This window comes from Felis catus, chromosome A1 (genome assembly GCF_018350175.1).
Source record: "Felis catus isolate Fca126 chromosome A1, F.catus_Fca126_mat1.0, whole genome shotgun sequence".
Classification (NCBI taxonomy): domain Eukaryota; kingdom Metazoa; phylum Chordata; class Mammalia; order Carnivora; family Felidae; genus Felis; species Felis catus.
The window spans coordinates 7,680,576-7,697,573 of record NC_058368.1 but is presented as its reverse complement, the minus strand read 5'-3'; the positions used below and the strand labels follow the sequence as shown (position 1 = coordinate 7,697,573).

General features: G+C 39.6%; 1 protein-coding gene across 1 annotated transcript in view; it reads left to right on the top strand.

Moving 5' to 3' along the window:
* FLT3 (fms related receptor tyrosine kinase 3) overlaps positions 1 to 16,998 on the top strand; it is a 76,742-nt gene that overhangs the window by 7,757 nt on the left and 51,987 nt on the right. The window contains exon 2 of the mRNA XM_023250335.2: positions 13,921 to 14,042. Coding sequence (XP_023106103.2) covers positions 13,921 to 14,042 — 122 coding nt within the window. The remainder of the gene's footprint in view (positions 1 to 13,920; positions 14,043 to 16,998) is intronic.

Sequence of the window (16,998 nt, the reverse complement as noted above, 5' to 3'; positions counted from 1 at the left end):
GTTCCCAGAACTTAGCCAACACATATCATTATATAACTAGCACCACTATTAAAATATAGAACATTTCCATTCCACCCCCCCACCCCACCCCACCCCAGAGCTTCTCTTACTCTTCTTTGTAGTTAATCAACCCCAATACCCAACATCCAACCCCTGGTGACCAGTGACTTCTTTTCTGCCCCTATCATTTTTCCTTTTCCAGAGGTCATGTAAGTGGAATTTTATAACATGGAGACTTTTGAGTCTGTTTCTTTCATGCTTCATAATTACGTGAGATCTATCCATGTTGTTATGGATATCAGTAATCAGGAAACAAAAGTTGGCCTTATTAAGTGCTCCATGAATCGGGCAGCGCCCCATGTAGCAGGTAGAGGGGAGCTCCAGGAGCTGTGCAAAACAGAAGGGTTTTCTAGACAGACATGAGATAGGGCAGTTAGCAAAAGAAAAGAAAGGGTTGTTGCAGACAAGGTCACTTTCCCTTAGGGACATATACAGGGTGTCTTATTAGGTGGATTGCTTCATCTTTCTTTGGGGCTTGGGGATGGCCCCTGTGACAGATTAACTCATTGGAGCTGACCGGAAGACATTTCTGACTAACTGGTTAAGACTACATTTCTGGGAAAGGTTGAAACGGGAATTAGGTGAGGTATTAAGCCCCGGTTTGGTGACTTGGCCTAGCGTAAATAGCTCTGTTTGGGCCTGCGGTTTTCTTTTTAACGGTACTTTTTTTTTTCCTTTCTGTTGCTGAGTGGTATTTTATTATTGGACGTGGCACAGTTTGTTTAGCCATTAATCAGCTGAAGTTCATTCAATAACGCTGCTATAAATACTTGAAGGCAAGTTTTGCTGTGAGCACAGGTTTTTTTTGTTTTGTTTTGTTTTTTGTTTATTTTTTTTTCAACGTTTATTTATTTTTGGGACAGAGAGAGACAGAGCACGAACGGGGGAGGGGCAGAGAGAGAGAGGGAGACACAGACTCGGAAACAGGCTCCAGGCTCCGAGCCATCAGCCCAGAGCCTGAGCGGGGCTCGAACTCCCGGACCGCGAGATCGTGACCTGGCGGAAGTCGGACGCTTAAGCGACTGCGCCACCCAGGCGCCCCTCAACAACTTTTTTTTTTTTTAATTTTTTTTCAACGTTTTTATTTATTTTGGGGACAGAGAGAGACAGAGCATGAACGGGGGAGGGGCAGAGAGAGAGGGAGACACAGACTCGGAAACAGGCTCCAGGCTCCGAGCCGTCAGCCCAGAGCCCGACGCGGGGCTCGAACTCCCGGACCGCGAGATCGTGACCTGAGCCGAAGTCGGACGCTTAACCGACTGCGCCACCCAGGCGCCCCTGGTTTTAATTTCTCTTGGGTACACACCCAGAAGTGGCATTGTGTTGCTGGAATGTTTGCTCAGTGAACTTTCAACGTTATGGGAAACTGCCAGTTTCTCAAGGTCATTGTCATCACTTGGTATGTTTTTTGTGTTTGTTTTTTAACCCTTCTAATAGGGGTACAGCATATGTCATGGTGGTTTTAATTTACATTTCCCGAATGACTGATGATGTTGGCCGTCTTTCCGTGTGCTTAACTGTCATCCCGTATTATGTTTGGTGAAGTGTTTCCTAAAATCTTTTGCCTATTTTTAAAAAATCAGGTTGTTTGTTTTGAAAATATTTTTCCCAGTCTATGGCTTCTCTTTTCATTTTTCTAAGAGAGTATTATTGGAGAGCAGAAGTTATTCGTTCTGATGACGTCCACTAGTGGAGAAAATTAGCCCTGGACTAGACACTGCTCTGGTCCCACCTAACCAAGCTTAAAGGAAGACCTGAAAGGAATAAAATGTTTACAATGAACTCAACTGCCTCCCATAAAAATGTTCAAAAATATGTAATCAAATGCAGAAATATCTGATACCAGGTGAAATTCACAATGCCCAGCAACCAGTTACAAGTTAATAGACAAAGGATAAAAATTCAACCCATAATAAGGAGAAAAATCAGTCATGAAGAAGAGACCCAGAAGTGACCTCAAATACAGAATTAGTAGGCAAGAACATTCAAATAGTTGTTATATTATATTCCACATAGTCCTGAAGCTAGAGGAAAGATTAGACAAGCTAAGCAGGGACATAGTAAATACAAAAAAAAAAAAAAAAAAAAAAAAGAAATCACACAAATTGAACTTCTAGAGATGAAAATTATGATTACACTGGAAGGGTTTGACAGCATACTGACTGCAGAAGAAAGGATTAGTGAACTTGAAGACGGCAATAGAAACAATCCAAAATGAACAGAGAGAAAAGACAAAATAAAATGAATAGAGCATCTGTGAGAACTTTGGTTGGTCATAGATACATGTAAGTCTGCTATTAGAATGTATCCTTTTTCTCTGATGCTTTTAAGAGTTCCTCTTTATGGTATATTGTTGTAGTTTTCTTCCTGAGTCATGTGTTTGGGTTTTGTTGGGCTTCTTACCTGTGGGTTTACATTTATATCAGGTTTGGAAATGAAATTTTTTCCTCCATTATTTTATCAGCTATCTTTTTCTGACCTCCTTTTCCCCATTATTTCCCATGACATGGATATTTGACCTCCAGAAGTGAGTAAATATAAGATTTTTTTTATTGTTTAAACCCCTATGGAAGATGATTGACTATTTAATGCAAAATAATAACAGTAACTTGTTGGGTTTATACCTTATATAGAAATGCAATGTGTGATAGTGATAGCACAAAACCTGGGAGGGATGAAATTGAAATATACTATTGTAAAGTCCTTATAGTAAAAGTTTTTCAAAAGTTTATTTATTTTTGAGAGACAGAGACAGAGCACAAGTAGGGGAGGGGCAGAGAGAGAGAGGGAGGCACAGAAGCCGAAGCAGGCTCCAGGCTCTGAGCTGTCAGCACAGAGCCCGACCGCGGGGCTTGAACTCACGAACCACAAGATCGTGACCTGACCTGAAATTGACACTTAACTGACTGAGCCACCCAGGCACCCCTGTAAGCTCTTTATATTATACATAATGTGGTATAACAGCACTTAAAAGACTGCTTTATGGTAAAGATGAATATTATAAACCTTAAAGCAATTGCTTAAATAACAAAACAAAGCATTATAGCTAATCACTGAAGAAATAAGATGAAGTAGAATCATAAAATATACTCAATTATTCCCAAAGGAGGTAGAAAAAGAGGAAAGGGGGGAAAAAAGGACAGATGGAACAAATAGAAAACAAAGAATAATATGAGCCTAAGCCTATTAATAATCTCATTAAATTTCAATGATTTACACATCAAATTAAAAGGCAGAGGTTGTCAGACTTGGTTAAAAACAAAAACAAAAACAAAAAAGCAAGACCCAACTTATATGGTGCATAAATAAAGTCAACCTTGGATATGAAGACGCAAATAGGTTAAACGTAAAGGGATGGGGGGAGACAATTCCATGCCAACACTAATCAAAAGTTGGAGAAGCTAAATAACAAAGTATATTTCAGAGCAAAAATATTACAAGAGGCAGAAAGTTATGTCATAATGCTATAAGGCTTAAGTCATCACAAGACAAAAATCATAAACACTCATGCATTTAGCCGAGCTTGAAAATACATGGATCAAAATCTGATTGAACTTGCAAGGAGAAATGGACCAATTCAGAGAGTTCAATACCCTGATAATTGATAGGGAAAAAAAAAGAAATCAGTAATTTATAGAAGACTTGATCAACCAGCTTGATCTAATTTACATTTATAGAACATTGCACTCAACAACAGCTGAATGTACATTCTTTTCAAGTGCATACAATACACTTATCAAGCTAGATCATATTCTGGGCCAGCAGACAAGCTTCAGTAAATTTTAAAAGATTCAAGACATATAAAGTTTATCCTGTGACTACAGTGGTATTAAATTAGAAATTAAGGGGCGCCTGGGTGGCGCAGTCGGTTAAGCGTCCGACTTCAGCCAGGTCACGATCTCGCGGTCCGTGAGTTCGAGCCCCACGTCGGGCTCTGGGCTGATGGCTCGGAGCCTGGAGCCTGTTTCTGATGCTGTGTCTCCCTCTCTCTCTGCCCCTCCCCCGTTCATGCTCTGTCTCTCTCTGTCCCAAAAATAAATAAATGTTGAAAAAAAAAATTAAAAAAAAAAAAAAAAGAAAGAAATTAATAACAGAAAGGCACATGGAAAATCCTCAAATATTTGGAAACCAAAGAACACATTTCTAAATAATCCTTGGGTCAGTGCAGTAACCAAAAAACAAATGAGAATGTACATTGAACTGAGGGAAAGTGAAATGCAATATATTGGAATTTGAGGCATGTTTCTAAAGCAGTACTTAAGAGGAAATTGGTAGCATTAAATTATTAATTATTAAATGATTAGCATCCTTAAATTGTAATGCTACAAATTCAGACCAGTGGGCTTGAATTCAAGCACAAGCTAGAGGAGGAAAATAACAAATTAAACCCCATGTAAATAAAAGAAAGGAAACAAATACCAAAGTGAAAAATCAATTAAATAGGGGGGGAAAGGAGAAAATCAATGCAACCAAGAGCAATAAAGGATCAGTAATATTGCTAGACTTCTAGCCAAACTGATCAGGAAAAAGAGAAGATACAAATTTGAGGTATCAGGAACAAGAGAGGCAACATCACTATAGAATCTATAGATATTGAAAGGATAATATGGAAATATTATTAATGACTTTATGCCTATACATTGACAACTTCCATTTAATGGAAAAAAATACCTTGAAAGACACATAGTACCAAAGTTCATTCGAGGAAAATCGATAATCTAAATAATGTTATGTCTGTTAAAGAAATTGAATTTGTAGGAGCTCTTGGGTGGCTCAGTAGGTTAAGTGTTCTACTTTGACTCAGGTCATGATCCCACTGTTCGTGAGTTCGAGCCCCACGTCGGGCTCTGTGCTGACAGTTCAGAGCCTGGAGCCTGGTTCGGATTCTGTGTCTCCCTCTCTCTCTGCCCCTCCCCTGCTTGCACTCTCTCTCTCTTAAAAATAAGTAAAAACATAAAAATATATATATTAAAAAAAAAGAAATTGAATTTGTAGTTAAAAATATTCCCACAGTGGAAGCACCTGGATGGCTCAGTTGGTTAAGCATCTGACTCTTGTTCAGCTCAGGTCATGATCTCATCATCCATGGGTTCTAGGTCTGCATCAGGCTCTGCACTGACAACACAGAGCCTGCTTGGGGTTCTGTCTCCCTCTCTATCTGCCCCTCCTCTGCTCACTCTCTATCTCTCTCCCTCAAAAATAAATAATAAGTATATATTTTTTAATTCCCATGATGAAAACTACTGGAGTAAATGGCTTTACTGGGGAATCCACCAAATGTTTAAAGAGGAAATAATACCAATTCTATGCAAACTTTTCCAGAAAATATAAAAGAAGATAATGCTTCTCACCTCATTCTATGAGGCCATTTCTATGGTACCCAAACTGAGGATATTAGTAGCAAAAAAACACAAAAATAAACCTGCAGGCTGATAATTACCATAATATAAATGCAAAAATTTTTAGCAGTACTTTAACAAATGGAATTCAACAATATATAAACAAGATAATACATCATATCCAACTGGTATTTATTTCAGGAAGGCAGGGTTGGTTAACATTTGCAAATGAATCAATGTAGTTCACCATATACACACAATAAAGAAGAAAAATCACTAAAAAAACAAAACCAAAAAACAAACCTATATGATCATCTCAATAGATACCAAAAAATGCATTTGACCAAATTCCACATCCATTCCTAATAAAATTTCCCAGCAAAGTAGGAATAGACATGATCCTCCTCCAATTAAGGAAGAGTATCTATGAAAATCCTTTAGCAAACATCATACTTAATATCAAATGGCTGAACATTTTGTTTTTTGGTTTTTTTGTTTGTTTTTGTTTTTGTTTTTTTTAATTTTTTTTTTGACGTTTATTTATTTTTGAGACAGAGAGAGACAGAGCATGAACAGGGGAGGGGCCAGAGAGAGAGGGAGACACAGAATTTGAAACAGGCTCCAGGCTCTGAGCTGTCAGCACAGAGCCCAACGCGGGGCTCGAACTCACGGACCGCGAGATCGTGACCTGAGCCGAAGTTGGACACTTAACCGACCAAGCCACCCAGGCGCCCCAAATGGCTGAACATTTTGTACTAAGATCAGAAATAAGGCAAGGATGTCCATTCTCCCTACTCTTTAACATTGTACTGGAGATTCAGCTAGCATAATAAGGCAAGAAAAAGAAATCACAAGCATCCAAATTGGAAAAGAAGAAGTAAAACTGTCTTTATTTGCAGACAACATGATCATCTGTGTATAAAATCCTTTGGAACTTACAAAAAAGTAATTACAACTAATAAACAAGTTATGCAGGTTTGTAGGACACAAGATCAGTGTAGAAATTAAATCATGTTTCTAGCACTAACAATCAGAAAGGGGAGAAAAAATATAAGATAGCTTAAAAAAGATGAAAGAGGGATAAAGAAAGGCAAGATCTGTATACTAAAAACTATACATTGCTAAGAGAAATTAAAGGAGACCTAAATAAAGAGAGATATACCATATAGATGTATTATAAGACTCATATTGTTAAAATGTCAGTCTTGCTCAGTTGATCCAGTGACTCAATACAATTCCGCCAATATCCCTGCAAACCTTTTTTGCAGGTTTTGACAGGCTGGTTCTGAAATTAACATGAAAATGAGAGATCTACAATACCCAAAACAACTGTGAAAAGAACAAAGTTGTAAAACTTATCTTGATTTCAAGACTTATTATAAAGCAACAATAATTGAGACAATGTGGAATTGGCATCCAGATAGACAAATAGATCAATGGAAAAGTATATGCAGTCAATTTATTTTTGATGAAGGTATACAAGTAATTCAGTGGAGAAATCAATACTCTTTCAGTGAATGGTGCTGAAACAATTGAATATTCACATGTAACTATAATCATATGAAAAGTTTTGACCCGTAGTCATACCATATAAAAAGTCTACTCAGAATGGGGTGCCTGGATGGTTCAATTGGTTGAGCGTCCAACTCCTGGTTTCAGTTCAGGTCATGATCTCTTGGTCTGCAAGTTTGAGCCCCACATAGGGCTCTACACTGACAGTGCAGAGTCTGCTTGGGATTCTCTCTCTCCCTGTCTCTCTGCCTCTTCCCTGCTTTTGCACATGCACCCTCTCTCAATAAATAAATCAACTTAAAAAAAATGTTTTTTAAAGTACTCAAAATGGATCATAGACCTAAATGTAAAACTAAAATGTACATTTAAAACCTGAAACTCTAACACTAGGAGAAAACCTTTATAACCTTAGATGGAACAAAGAATTTTTAGATACAAAACCAAAAGCATGATCCATAAAAGGAAGATTGATAAGTTGGACATCTTCAAGATTAAGAATTTTCGTCTTCAAAAGACAAGCCACAGACTGGCAGAAAATAATTGTCAATTACATATTTGATAAAGGACTTGTATCCAGAATATATTTTTAAAAAGAACTCTCAAAACCTGTAGATGGCCATGTAGGAGGCTCCTGAACTCACTTTCTCCCATGGACACACAACATCGACAGCTGCACATGGAACATTTTCTCTGAAAGAAATCCAGAAAACAGCTAAGTGGCTCCAACACAATGAGGAAATGAGGAAAAAAAACCCACATTGAAATGGGTGGAAAAGGCAGAGACATATGTCAATCTCACCAGAACCCAATCCCTGACATAGCAATCAATATACAAACGAGAGGGAACTCACCACCCTCAGCTCCTCCCTGAGTAATGAAAGGGTTTGTTTGACCCAACATCTAGCATTCCTATTTTTTAAGAATTCCACCTTGGGACCGGCTCCCAGAACTCCTGGCTCTGAAAAACAGTGGCTCTGAAAAACAATGGGGCTTGCATCCTTGAGACTATACCAAACAAAGAAACAGATTGTAGCAAACAAAGAAGCAGTTCTTTGGGCCTGGGAGGACTTGCTGTGGTTATCCCCCCAGGGTGCGGTGCAGAAGCCACAGATAGAAATGTCTCCCAGTCTTTCCCTTAAAGAGACCTGTTTGCAGCCTGAGGGTTAGGCTCCTAATTTAACATATATCTAGGAACTGACTGTGATCCTGGCCAAGACTGGGGAGGCTAGCAAGCATGTCTCTACATTTTCCTTCTGTTAGTATCTCCCTGAAGGGGGAATGTGCACGGGTTTGGAGCCCTGACTTTAAATGCTACTACTTTTGAGTCACCCTTCCAGTCACTGTTCATCTTACTTAGGCCCTCCCCTTTGCGACACTGACAAGGTCTTGGCCCAACCCTCACTCTTAGGAACCAGTGACTTGGACAATCACAAGGGTTTGAGGGCCAACAAAGACCTAAGCCTGGACTTTCTGAGACGGTTCCTCTCCTGCATGAGACCATTCTGTGAAGGTTGGGAGAGGTGGCTGTTTTATCCAATGCACGGACACCAACACAGAGAGTCAAGGAAAATGAAAAGGAGTGTGTTCCAAACAAAAGAAGAAGTGAAAACTCCGGAAACAAACCTTAGTGAAACAAAGCTAAATGGTTCACCCATAAAGAGTTCAAATTAGCGGTCATAAAAACTCCATGGAAATACAAAAGATCATGAGACTATTATGGACACTTATTTGCAAACAAATCGGACAATCTAGAAGAAATGGATAAACTTCTGAAAACATACAACCTACCGAAGACTGAACCGGGAAGATCAACAGAAAATTTGAACAGAATCGCTAGTAAGGAGATTGAATCGGTAATGAAAAATCTACCAACAAAGAAAATCCAGGACCAGTTGGCTTCATTTGTGAATTCTACCAAACATTCAAGGAAGCATGAATGCCAGTCTTTCCAGAAAATTCTTCCAGTTCAATGTACATTTCTGTACACGCAGATCAATGAAACAGAATAGAGAGCCCGGAAATAAACTCATGCACATGTGGTTAATTAATTTGTAACAAAGGGGCCAAGTGTATACAGTCGGGGAAAGATGACATATACAGTTGGGAAAACTGGACAGCCACATGCAAAATAATGAAACTACACCACTATCTTAGGCCATACACAAAAATCTCGAAGTAGGTTAAAGACTTGAATGTAAGACCTAAAACCATAAATCTCATAGAAGAAAACACAGGGGGTAATCTCCTTGACATCTGTCTTAACAAGATTAGATTTTTTGGATTTGACACCAAAGGCAAAAGTAACAAGAGAAAGAATAAATGAATGGGACTACACAAAACTAAAAAGCTTTGGCACAGCATCAGAAACCATCAAAAATATGAAAAGGTAACCTGTGGAATGGAAGAAAACATTTGCAAATTATATATCTGATAAAGGATTAATATCTAAAATATAAAAATAACTCCTACAACTCAGTAGCAACAAAAAAGGAAGGAAGGAAGGAAGGAAGGAAGGAAGGAAGGAAGGAAGGAAGGAAGGAAGGAAGAAAGGGAGGAAGGAAGGAAAAGAAAGAAAAAAGAAGAAAAAGAAATCTGGTTGGAAAATGCACAGAAGAAATGAATAGACCCTTTTCCCAAAGAGGACAGCATCACTAATCATTAGGGAAATGCAGATCAAAACCACAATGTTAGAATTCTAACCACCTGTTAGAATTGCCGTCATTAAAGAGACAAAAGATGACAAGTGTTGGCAAGGATATGAACAAAAGAGAACCCTTGTGCACTATTAGAGGGAATGTGTACAGCTACTTTGGAAGAGTATATAAGTTACCAAAAAAATAAAAAATAGAGCCTTTGATCCACACCAATTCTACTTCAGGGTGTGTATCTGAAGGATAATCACTATCTCAGATAGATATCTGCAACCCCCCCTCCCCAACAGCACTTTTTACAGTAGCCAAGACTTGGAAGTGACTTCAGTATCCACTGATGGATGAGTGGTTAAAGAAAATGTGAGATAGATAGGTAGGTAGGCAGGTAGGTGAATATACATCTATATGTATACTGTTTTCCATAGTAGCTGTGCCCCTTTACATCCCCTCCAATAGTGTACAAGGGTTCTCTCTCTCTCTTTGCTAATGTTTACTTATTTCTGAGAGAGAGCATGAGTGGGAGAGGGACAGAGAGAGACACACACACACACACACCCAGAATCTGAAGCAGGTTCCAGGCTCTGAGCTGTCAGCACAGAGCCCGACGTGGGGCTCAAACCCACGGACCACGAGATCATGACCTGAACCGAAGATGAACGCTTAACTGACTGAGCCACCCACGTGCCCCACAAGGGTTCTTTTTTTGTCCGTATCCTCGCCGACACTTGTCATCTCTTGTCTTTTAAATGATGTTTATTCTCACAGGTGTTAGATAACATTTCATTGTGGGTTTTTTTTTTTATTTTTTAAGTTTATTTATTTTGTGAGAGAAAGAGTGCAAGCAGGGAAGGGACAGAGAGAGGGAGAAAGAGAGAGAATCCCAAGCAGGCTCCTCACTGCCAGCTCAAAACCAAACGTGGGGCTCTAACTCATGAAACTGTGAGAAAGTGACCAGAGCTGAATCCAAGAGTCAGATGCTTAACCAACTGAGCCACCCAGGTGCCCCATCATTGTGGTTTTGGTTTGTATTTCCCTAATGATTAGTGATGTTGCCCTCCTTGGAAAAAGGAGGCACAGTTTCCAACCAGATTTCTTTTTCCTCTCTCTCTCTCTCTCTCTCTCTCTCTCTCTCTCTCTCTCTCTCTCTTTTGTTGTTGCTATTGAGATAGGTATCTATCTATTTATGAATATTATTCCACTGTAAAAAAAGAAAGAAATTTTTGACAACATGAATGGACCTTGGGGGCATTATGCTAAGTGAAATGAGTCAGAGAGAGTAAGATAAATACTGCATGATCTCACTAATCTGTAGAATCTAAAAAATCAAACTCACAGAAACAGATCAGATTGGTGGTTGTGAGAGGCATGGGGGTGGACGAAATGGGTGAAGGTGGTCAGAAGGTACAAACCTCCAGTTATAAATTCTGGGGATGTAATTGTATACCTTAACCTTATACAATGTTACATGTTGACAGTAACATAATAAAACTAGGAGGAAAAAACGATCAAAACAATAATAAGAAAATAAGCAACCTAGTTTTAAAAGGCTTGAATTGGACAAAATATGTGGACAGAAACACTGCCAAAGAACGTAAAGTATGTCATATAAGCATCTGAAAGGATACTGAACATCATTAGTAGGAAAATAAATGTTGAAACCACAATATCATATACCTAGTACAATGGCTAAAATTAAAAATTCCCGGGGCGCCTGGGTGGCGCAGTCGGTTAAGCGTCCGACTTCAGCCAGGTCACGATCTCGCGGTCCGTGGGTTCGAGCCCCGCGTCGGGCTCTGGGCTGATGGCTCAGAGCCTGGAGCCTGTTTCCGATTCTGTGTCTCCCTCTCTCTCTGCCCCTCCCCCGTTCATGCTCTGTCTCTCTCTGTCCCAAAAATAAATAGAACGTTGAAAAAAAAATTAAAAAAAAAATTCCCAGCATACCAAGTGTTGGTGAGGATGTGAATTCCACAGCTGTAATCCCCATACAATGACAATAGGGATATAAAATGATACAACCTCTTTGGAGAGCAGTTTGGCACGAGAAAGTTACATAGACACCTCCCTCCCATATGACTTGGGTACTCCAATCCTTGGTATTTAGTCAAGAAAAATAAAAGCATATGTCCATGCCAAGACTTTCATACAAATATTCATAGCAGCTTTATTTATAAGAGGCTAAAAGTGGAAACAGTTTAAATTCTGTCAACCGGTAAATGAATTCAAATATTGTGTTATATCTATATAATAGACTACTACCCATCAGTTAAAAGGCATGAGCAACCGATATACTGCTACAATAGGGATGGATCTAAAAATAATATGTACTGATAGAAGCCAGACAAAACCAGAAATTCCGTACTATGTGATTCCATTTATCTGAAATCCTGGAAAATTCAAGCTAATCTATAGTGACAGAAAGGAGATCAGAGGTTGCTTGGTGTGTGGCTGTGGGGTGAATAGGAGGAAGGGATTACAGAGAGGCACGTGGCAACTTTTGGGGGCACAGAAACTTGACTGTGGCGATGGTCTTACGGATAGATATGTATTTATGTCAAAACTTACCAAATTATGCATTCTAAATATGTTCAACTTATTGTATATTAATTATACTGAATAAAACTATTTGAAAAAAGAGTGGGGAGGGGCAAAAACCACTAGGGAATAGCATAGAGCAGGGAAAGTTCTTGAATTCTCTAATTTTGTTTTGTTTTCCCCTATCCCTTGCAGCTGTGCTCATTTGATTTCCTTCAAAAGACTAGGGTTGGGGCACCTGACTGGCTCAGATGGAAGAACATGCAATGCTTGATCTCGGGGTCCTGAGTTCGAGCCCCATGTTGGGTCTAGAGATTTTTTTTTAAAAAAAGAAAAAGGGGGGGAAAAAGACTAGGAGCTATATTAAGGGAATTAAAAAGTACATAATGACTAAATGCTAATGTGATTGTAGTAAAACTATTAAATTCACACCTTACAGGTAGCTATGTAAATTGGTATGGCACCTTTGGAAAACCAAATGGCGATGCATTCCAAGAACCATTTAAGTATGTTTATATCCTTTAATCCACTAATTCCACTTCCAGAAATTGATACTAAAGAAATACCATTTTATTTTATCTTATCTTATTTTAAGTTTATTTATTTTGAGAGAGAGAGCGAGACAGAGAGTGTGCGCACTCGTGAGCAGGGGAGGGGCAGAGAGAGAGGGAGACCGAGGATCCCAAGCAGGACCTGCACTGTCAGCACCGAGGCCAACACACCGCTCGATCCCATGAACTGTGTGATCGTGACCTGAGCTGAAATCAAGAGTCGGACGTTTAACCGACTGAACCACCCAGGCCCCCCAAATGACGGTTTTGGTTTTTTTTAATACGATATTTATTGTCAACTTGGTTTCCAGGCAACACCCAGTGCTCATCCCAACAGGTGCCCTCCTCCATGCCCATCACCCACTTTCCCTAACAGTTTTGTTTTTTTTTTTTAAAGACATAAACTTATTTTCTGGAGAGGCAGAAAATAAAATTTAGAAAGCTTTAAAACGCATGAAGAAAGCTGAATCATAAGATAGAGGATGAGAAAGCTGAAAAGCAACCCGATTTCCACTGCAGGACCCCCACACGAGTATAAATTGCTAACAGCAGGCTCCCAGAACTGGGCTGCCGACACGAGAGAGGAGTCTCCCCTGGGGAATCTGATTAGCCCAGGAGAAAACCTAAAAATAACCATACAGAGACGATGGGACAGCAAGTCAGACTTCATTCTTCTTTATGAGCACACTGTCCAGGATCGTCAATCATTTGGGGGAAAACATCCAAATGATAGGAGAACAGAAAGTGAAGGAGAGAGAAAGAATCAAAGAAATAATTCAAGAAACTTTTCCTAAGAGAAGAATATGAGTTGCTGGATTGAAAAGGCCCCCTGAGCATCTTGCACGACGGATGAAAAGAGACTGTCCGTAAGGCACATAATTCTAAAGCTTTTAGGGCACAAAGGAAACATTTCACAAGCATCCGTAAAGAAGAAGAAATTGCTTGCATGCAAATAATCAGTTCCTCAGGGCACTACCCTTACTTCAAATTCTTAGCAGCCACTATGCTTATTTCACATGGTCAATATCACATTGGACGGCACAAAGACTATTTCTATCATTGCAGAACCTTCTAGAAGACAGCACTGCTCCAAGTACCCCTGCCCCTGATTCATAGTGAGACTTGATGTTGATGAAGTTGTATTTCATATGTACTTTCCCGTTGGCCACCTTTGCGAGATTAATTTTGTTTTGTTGTTTTGTTGTACAATGAATACATACTTTCTTTTCAAGGTGTGCGTGTTATCAACATCCTTGTCTTTATTTTGTTTTACAGTTGTTTTTTCAGCAATGATATTTGAGACTATTACAAATCAAGATCTGCCTGTGATCAAGTGTGTTTTAATCAATCATAAGAACAATGATTCATCACTGGGGATATCATCATCGTATCCCATGGTAAAGTAATGTTAAAATTCTAACTTCAGCTATTTTCTCTAGAGACCATACTTTGTAAGCTGTTGAGGCCTACCATGGCCATATGGATTTTTCTTTCTGTGTTTGGAAGTATATTATGTACTCATATGCACTCCATTCCATCCAGATCACGTTCTCTCGGGTTTGAATTCAGGAAGGACACCAATGCTGAGCATGAATAAGTAACAGAAATTACCCTTTCTCCTTGAAGAGAACCCAAGCTTCTCCCTCAAACCTGAGCCCCTAATTTCCAACTGCCTCCTGGTTATGGTTAAAATGGGTTTTCCGTTTGCTCATTAAAATCTACCTATCTATTTTATTTCATCTCTACTTCCCCAAACCTGCTCCTATGCTTGTGTTAACTGATTTCTGTTTCTGGCCCTGTCTAGTTCCCAGGCTTGAAAGGTCAGCATCGTTTTGGGCTGCTTCCTCTCCCTTACCTTCACATTCGGTCAGTTACCAAGTCTTGTCAATTTCCTTGCTTTGCTAGCTCTCACTTAATCTCCTCCTATTCTCTGGTCCCACAGCCACTTCCAGAATTCAAGCCCTCAGTATCTCCCCCATGATCCCAATGATATTGCAAGGGACTTCTTCCTTCTAGAGTTCATCTCAGACAGGGCTGCCAGACTCTTTCTGAGGCACAGCTACATCCTTCACTGCCTGGCTTGGACCCTTCAGTGACTTCCCATTAAGCTGACGTGAGATTGCTCTGTTATCCGACTCTGGCTCCGTCGGGTTCCACCTTTGTTCTTCATCACCCTTCTCCTCCAAGCAGTTCGTATAACAGCTTAGGTATTTACTCAGAGGAAGGAAGCTTAAATAACAGAGGACTGAAAATATTTCAAAATATTAGAAACATACGGCAAAAAGGGAGCATACCTTAGCCGATTCCGTGAACATTTTCAGTGAAGGATTCATGCCGATGGGTAGTCACTGCTTTCTTTTACGTGGGTGTAATACCTAAACACATAACACGACGCCCTGAACTTCATTCCCCACCCCCCTAAAATCAGAGATAGCAAAAATATTCTCAAATTTTAAAAATAGTGTGAATTTTATAAGAATATAAAACTTCTGGGGGCGCCTGGGTGGCTCAGTCGGTTAAGCGTCCGACTTTGGCTCAGGTCCCAATCTCATGGCTTGTGAGTTCAAGGCCGGCGTCAGGCTCTGGGCTGATAACTCAGAGCCTGGAGCCTGTTTCAGATTCTGTGTCTCCCTCTCTCTGCCCCTCCCCTGTTCACACTCTGTCCCTGTCTCTCTCAAAAATAAATAAACATTAAAAATAAATAAATAAATAAATAAATAAATAAATAAATAAATAAATAAAACTTCTGATTTAAAACATGATTTTTTTTTTAATTTTTTTTTCAACGTTTTTTATTTATTTTTGGGACAGAAAGAGACAGAGCATGAACGGGGGAGGGGCAGAGAGAGAGGGAGACACAGAATCGGAAACAGGCTCCAGGCTCTGAGCCATCAGCCCAGAGCCTGACGCGGGGCTCGAACTCACGGACCGCGAGATCATGACCTGGCTGAAGTCAGACGCTTAACCGACTGCGCCACCCAGGCGCCCCTAAAACATGATTTTTTATGTCAGATTTTTAACAGAAATTGGCACCATAACATATTGCTTATTAATAATGACACTTTGCATACACAGGATTTCCGTGTGGACAAAAAAATGTTAATATTATTTGCCATGATGTTTTAAACTTTTATTGTCTTTTCAACTTAAGAAAATAGCTGCTTACGTTTCAGTGTTTTCTTATAAAATACAGTCTTCAAAAAAAGCTAATAATGGGTCTTGGTTCCTAGTATTAAGCCCTGCATTATTTTTTTCATGCAGTATAAATTGTATGCTTATGCAATATTCAGGATTGGATTAAGACCTCATAGCTCTCAAACAGCATTTCACAGACAGTCCTGCAAATCCTAGATGCTGCAAAGATGTCTACACAGCTTTTACCTCCTTGAAGCTGAAGCTGCTCTTTTTGGGTATTTTCCTACTTTAACGTGAAGTGGATTATTAGGGTAGCAGCATTCTTGAAAATAATGGTTTAGATTTCATCCACAGTTCACACTGCTCAGATGAGACATCTTTCTTTCTTTCTTTCTTTCTTTCTTTCTTTCTTTCTTTCTTTTTAAAGTTTATTTATTTTTGAGAGAGAGAGGGTGACAGAGCGTGAGCAGGGGAGGGGCAGAGAGAGAGGGAGACGCAGAATCCGCAGCAGGCTCCAGGCTCCGAGCTGTCAGAACAGAGCCCGACGCGGGGCTCGAACTCACAAGCCGTGAGATCATGATCTGAGCCGAAGTCAGGGGCTTAACCTACTGTGCCACCCAGGTGCCCCAGATGAGACATCTTTCTGGGAATCTTATAGTTCGGGCGCGTTCTGAATAACCAAGCACTCTAGTAGACAAAACGTGCCAATGTAACTTGAATAAATAGGCAGCTACATCCTTAGCTGTGTTACCAATATATCCTAGAACCAAAGTAAGATGATTTTACTGTTCCCACAACCCACTTAATTGTTTAACGTCATCATTTATCATTTCTGTTTGAAGATGAATGTGGTGTGGGTGCTGGGTTTCTCCACTGCAGAGTTACTGTTTGTTTTCTTTGTAATTAACAAGTATCTGGGGGAAGATGCAAATATCCGGTTTCTCCTCCAATTTTCACCTACTGATTTTAGCACCCGTTGGGGATCTTGCCACAACAGTTTTACTGTGATGTTTGCCTAAGGGTGATTTTCTTTTCCCCCCATTCCCTCTACATTTATACAGTGGAATTCTGTGAAGAAGAGCTATCTCTTCTTTCTATTCAATTTATTCATATCAATATGGACTCAGAGATATTTATTTGATTCTATGAGTTATGACCTGAGACTATCATTTTTATTATGGTATTCAGATTTGTCCAACTTAGGCCATTGGGAGCTAC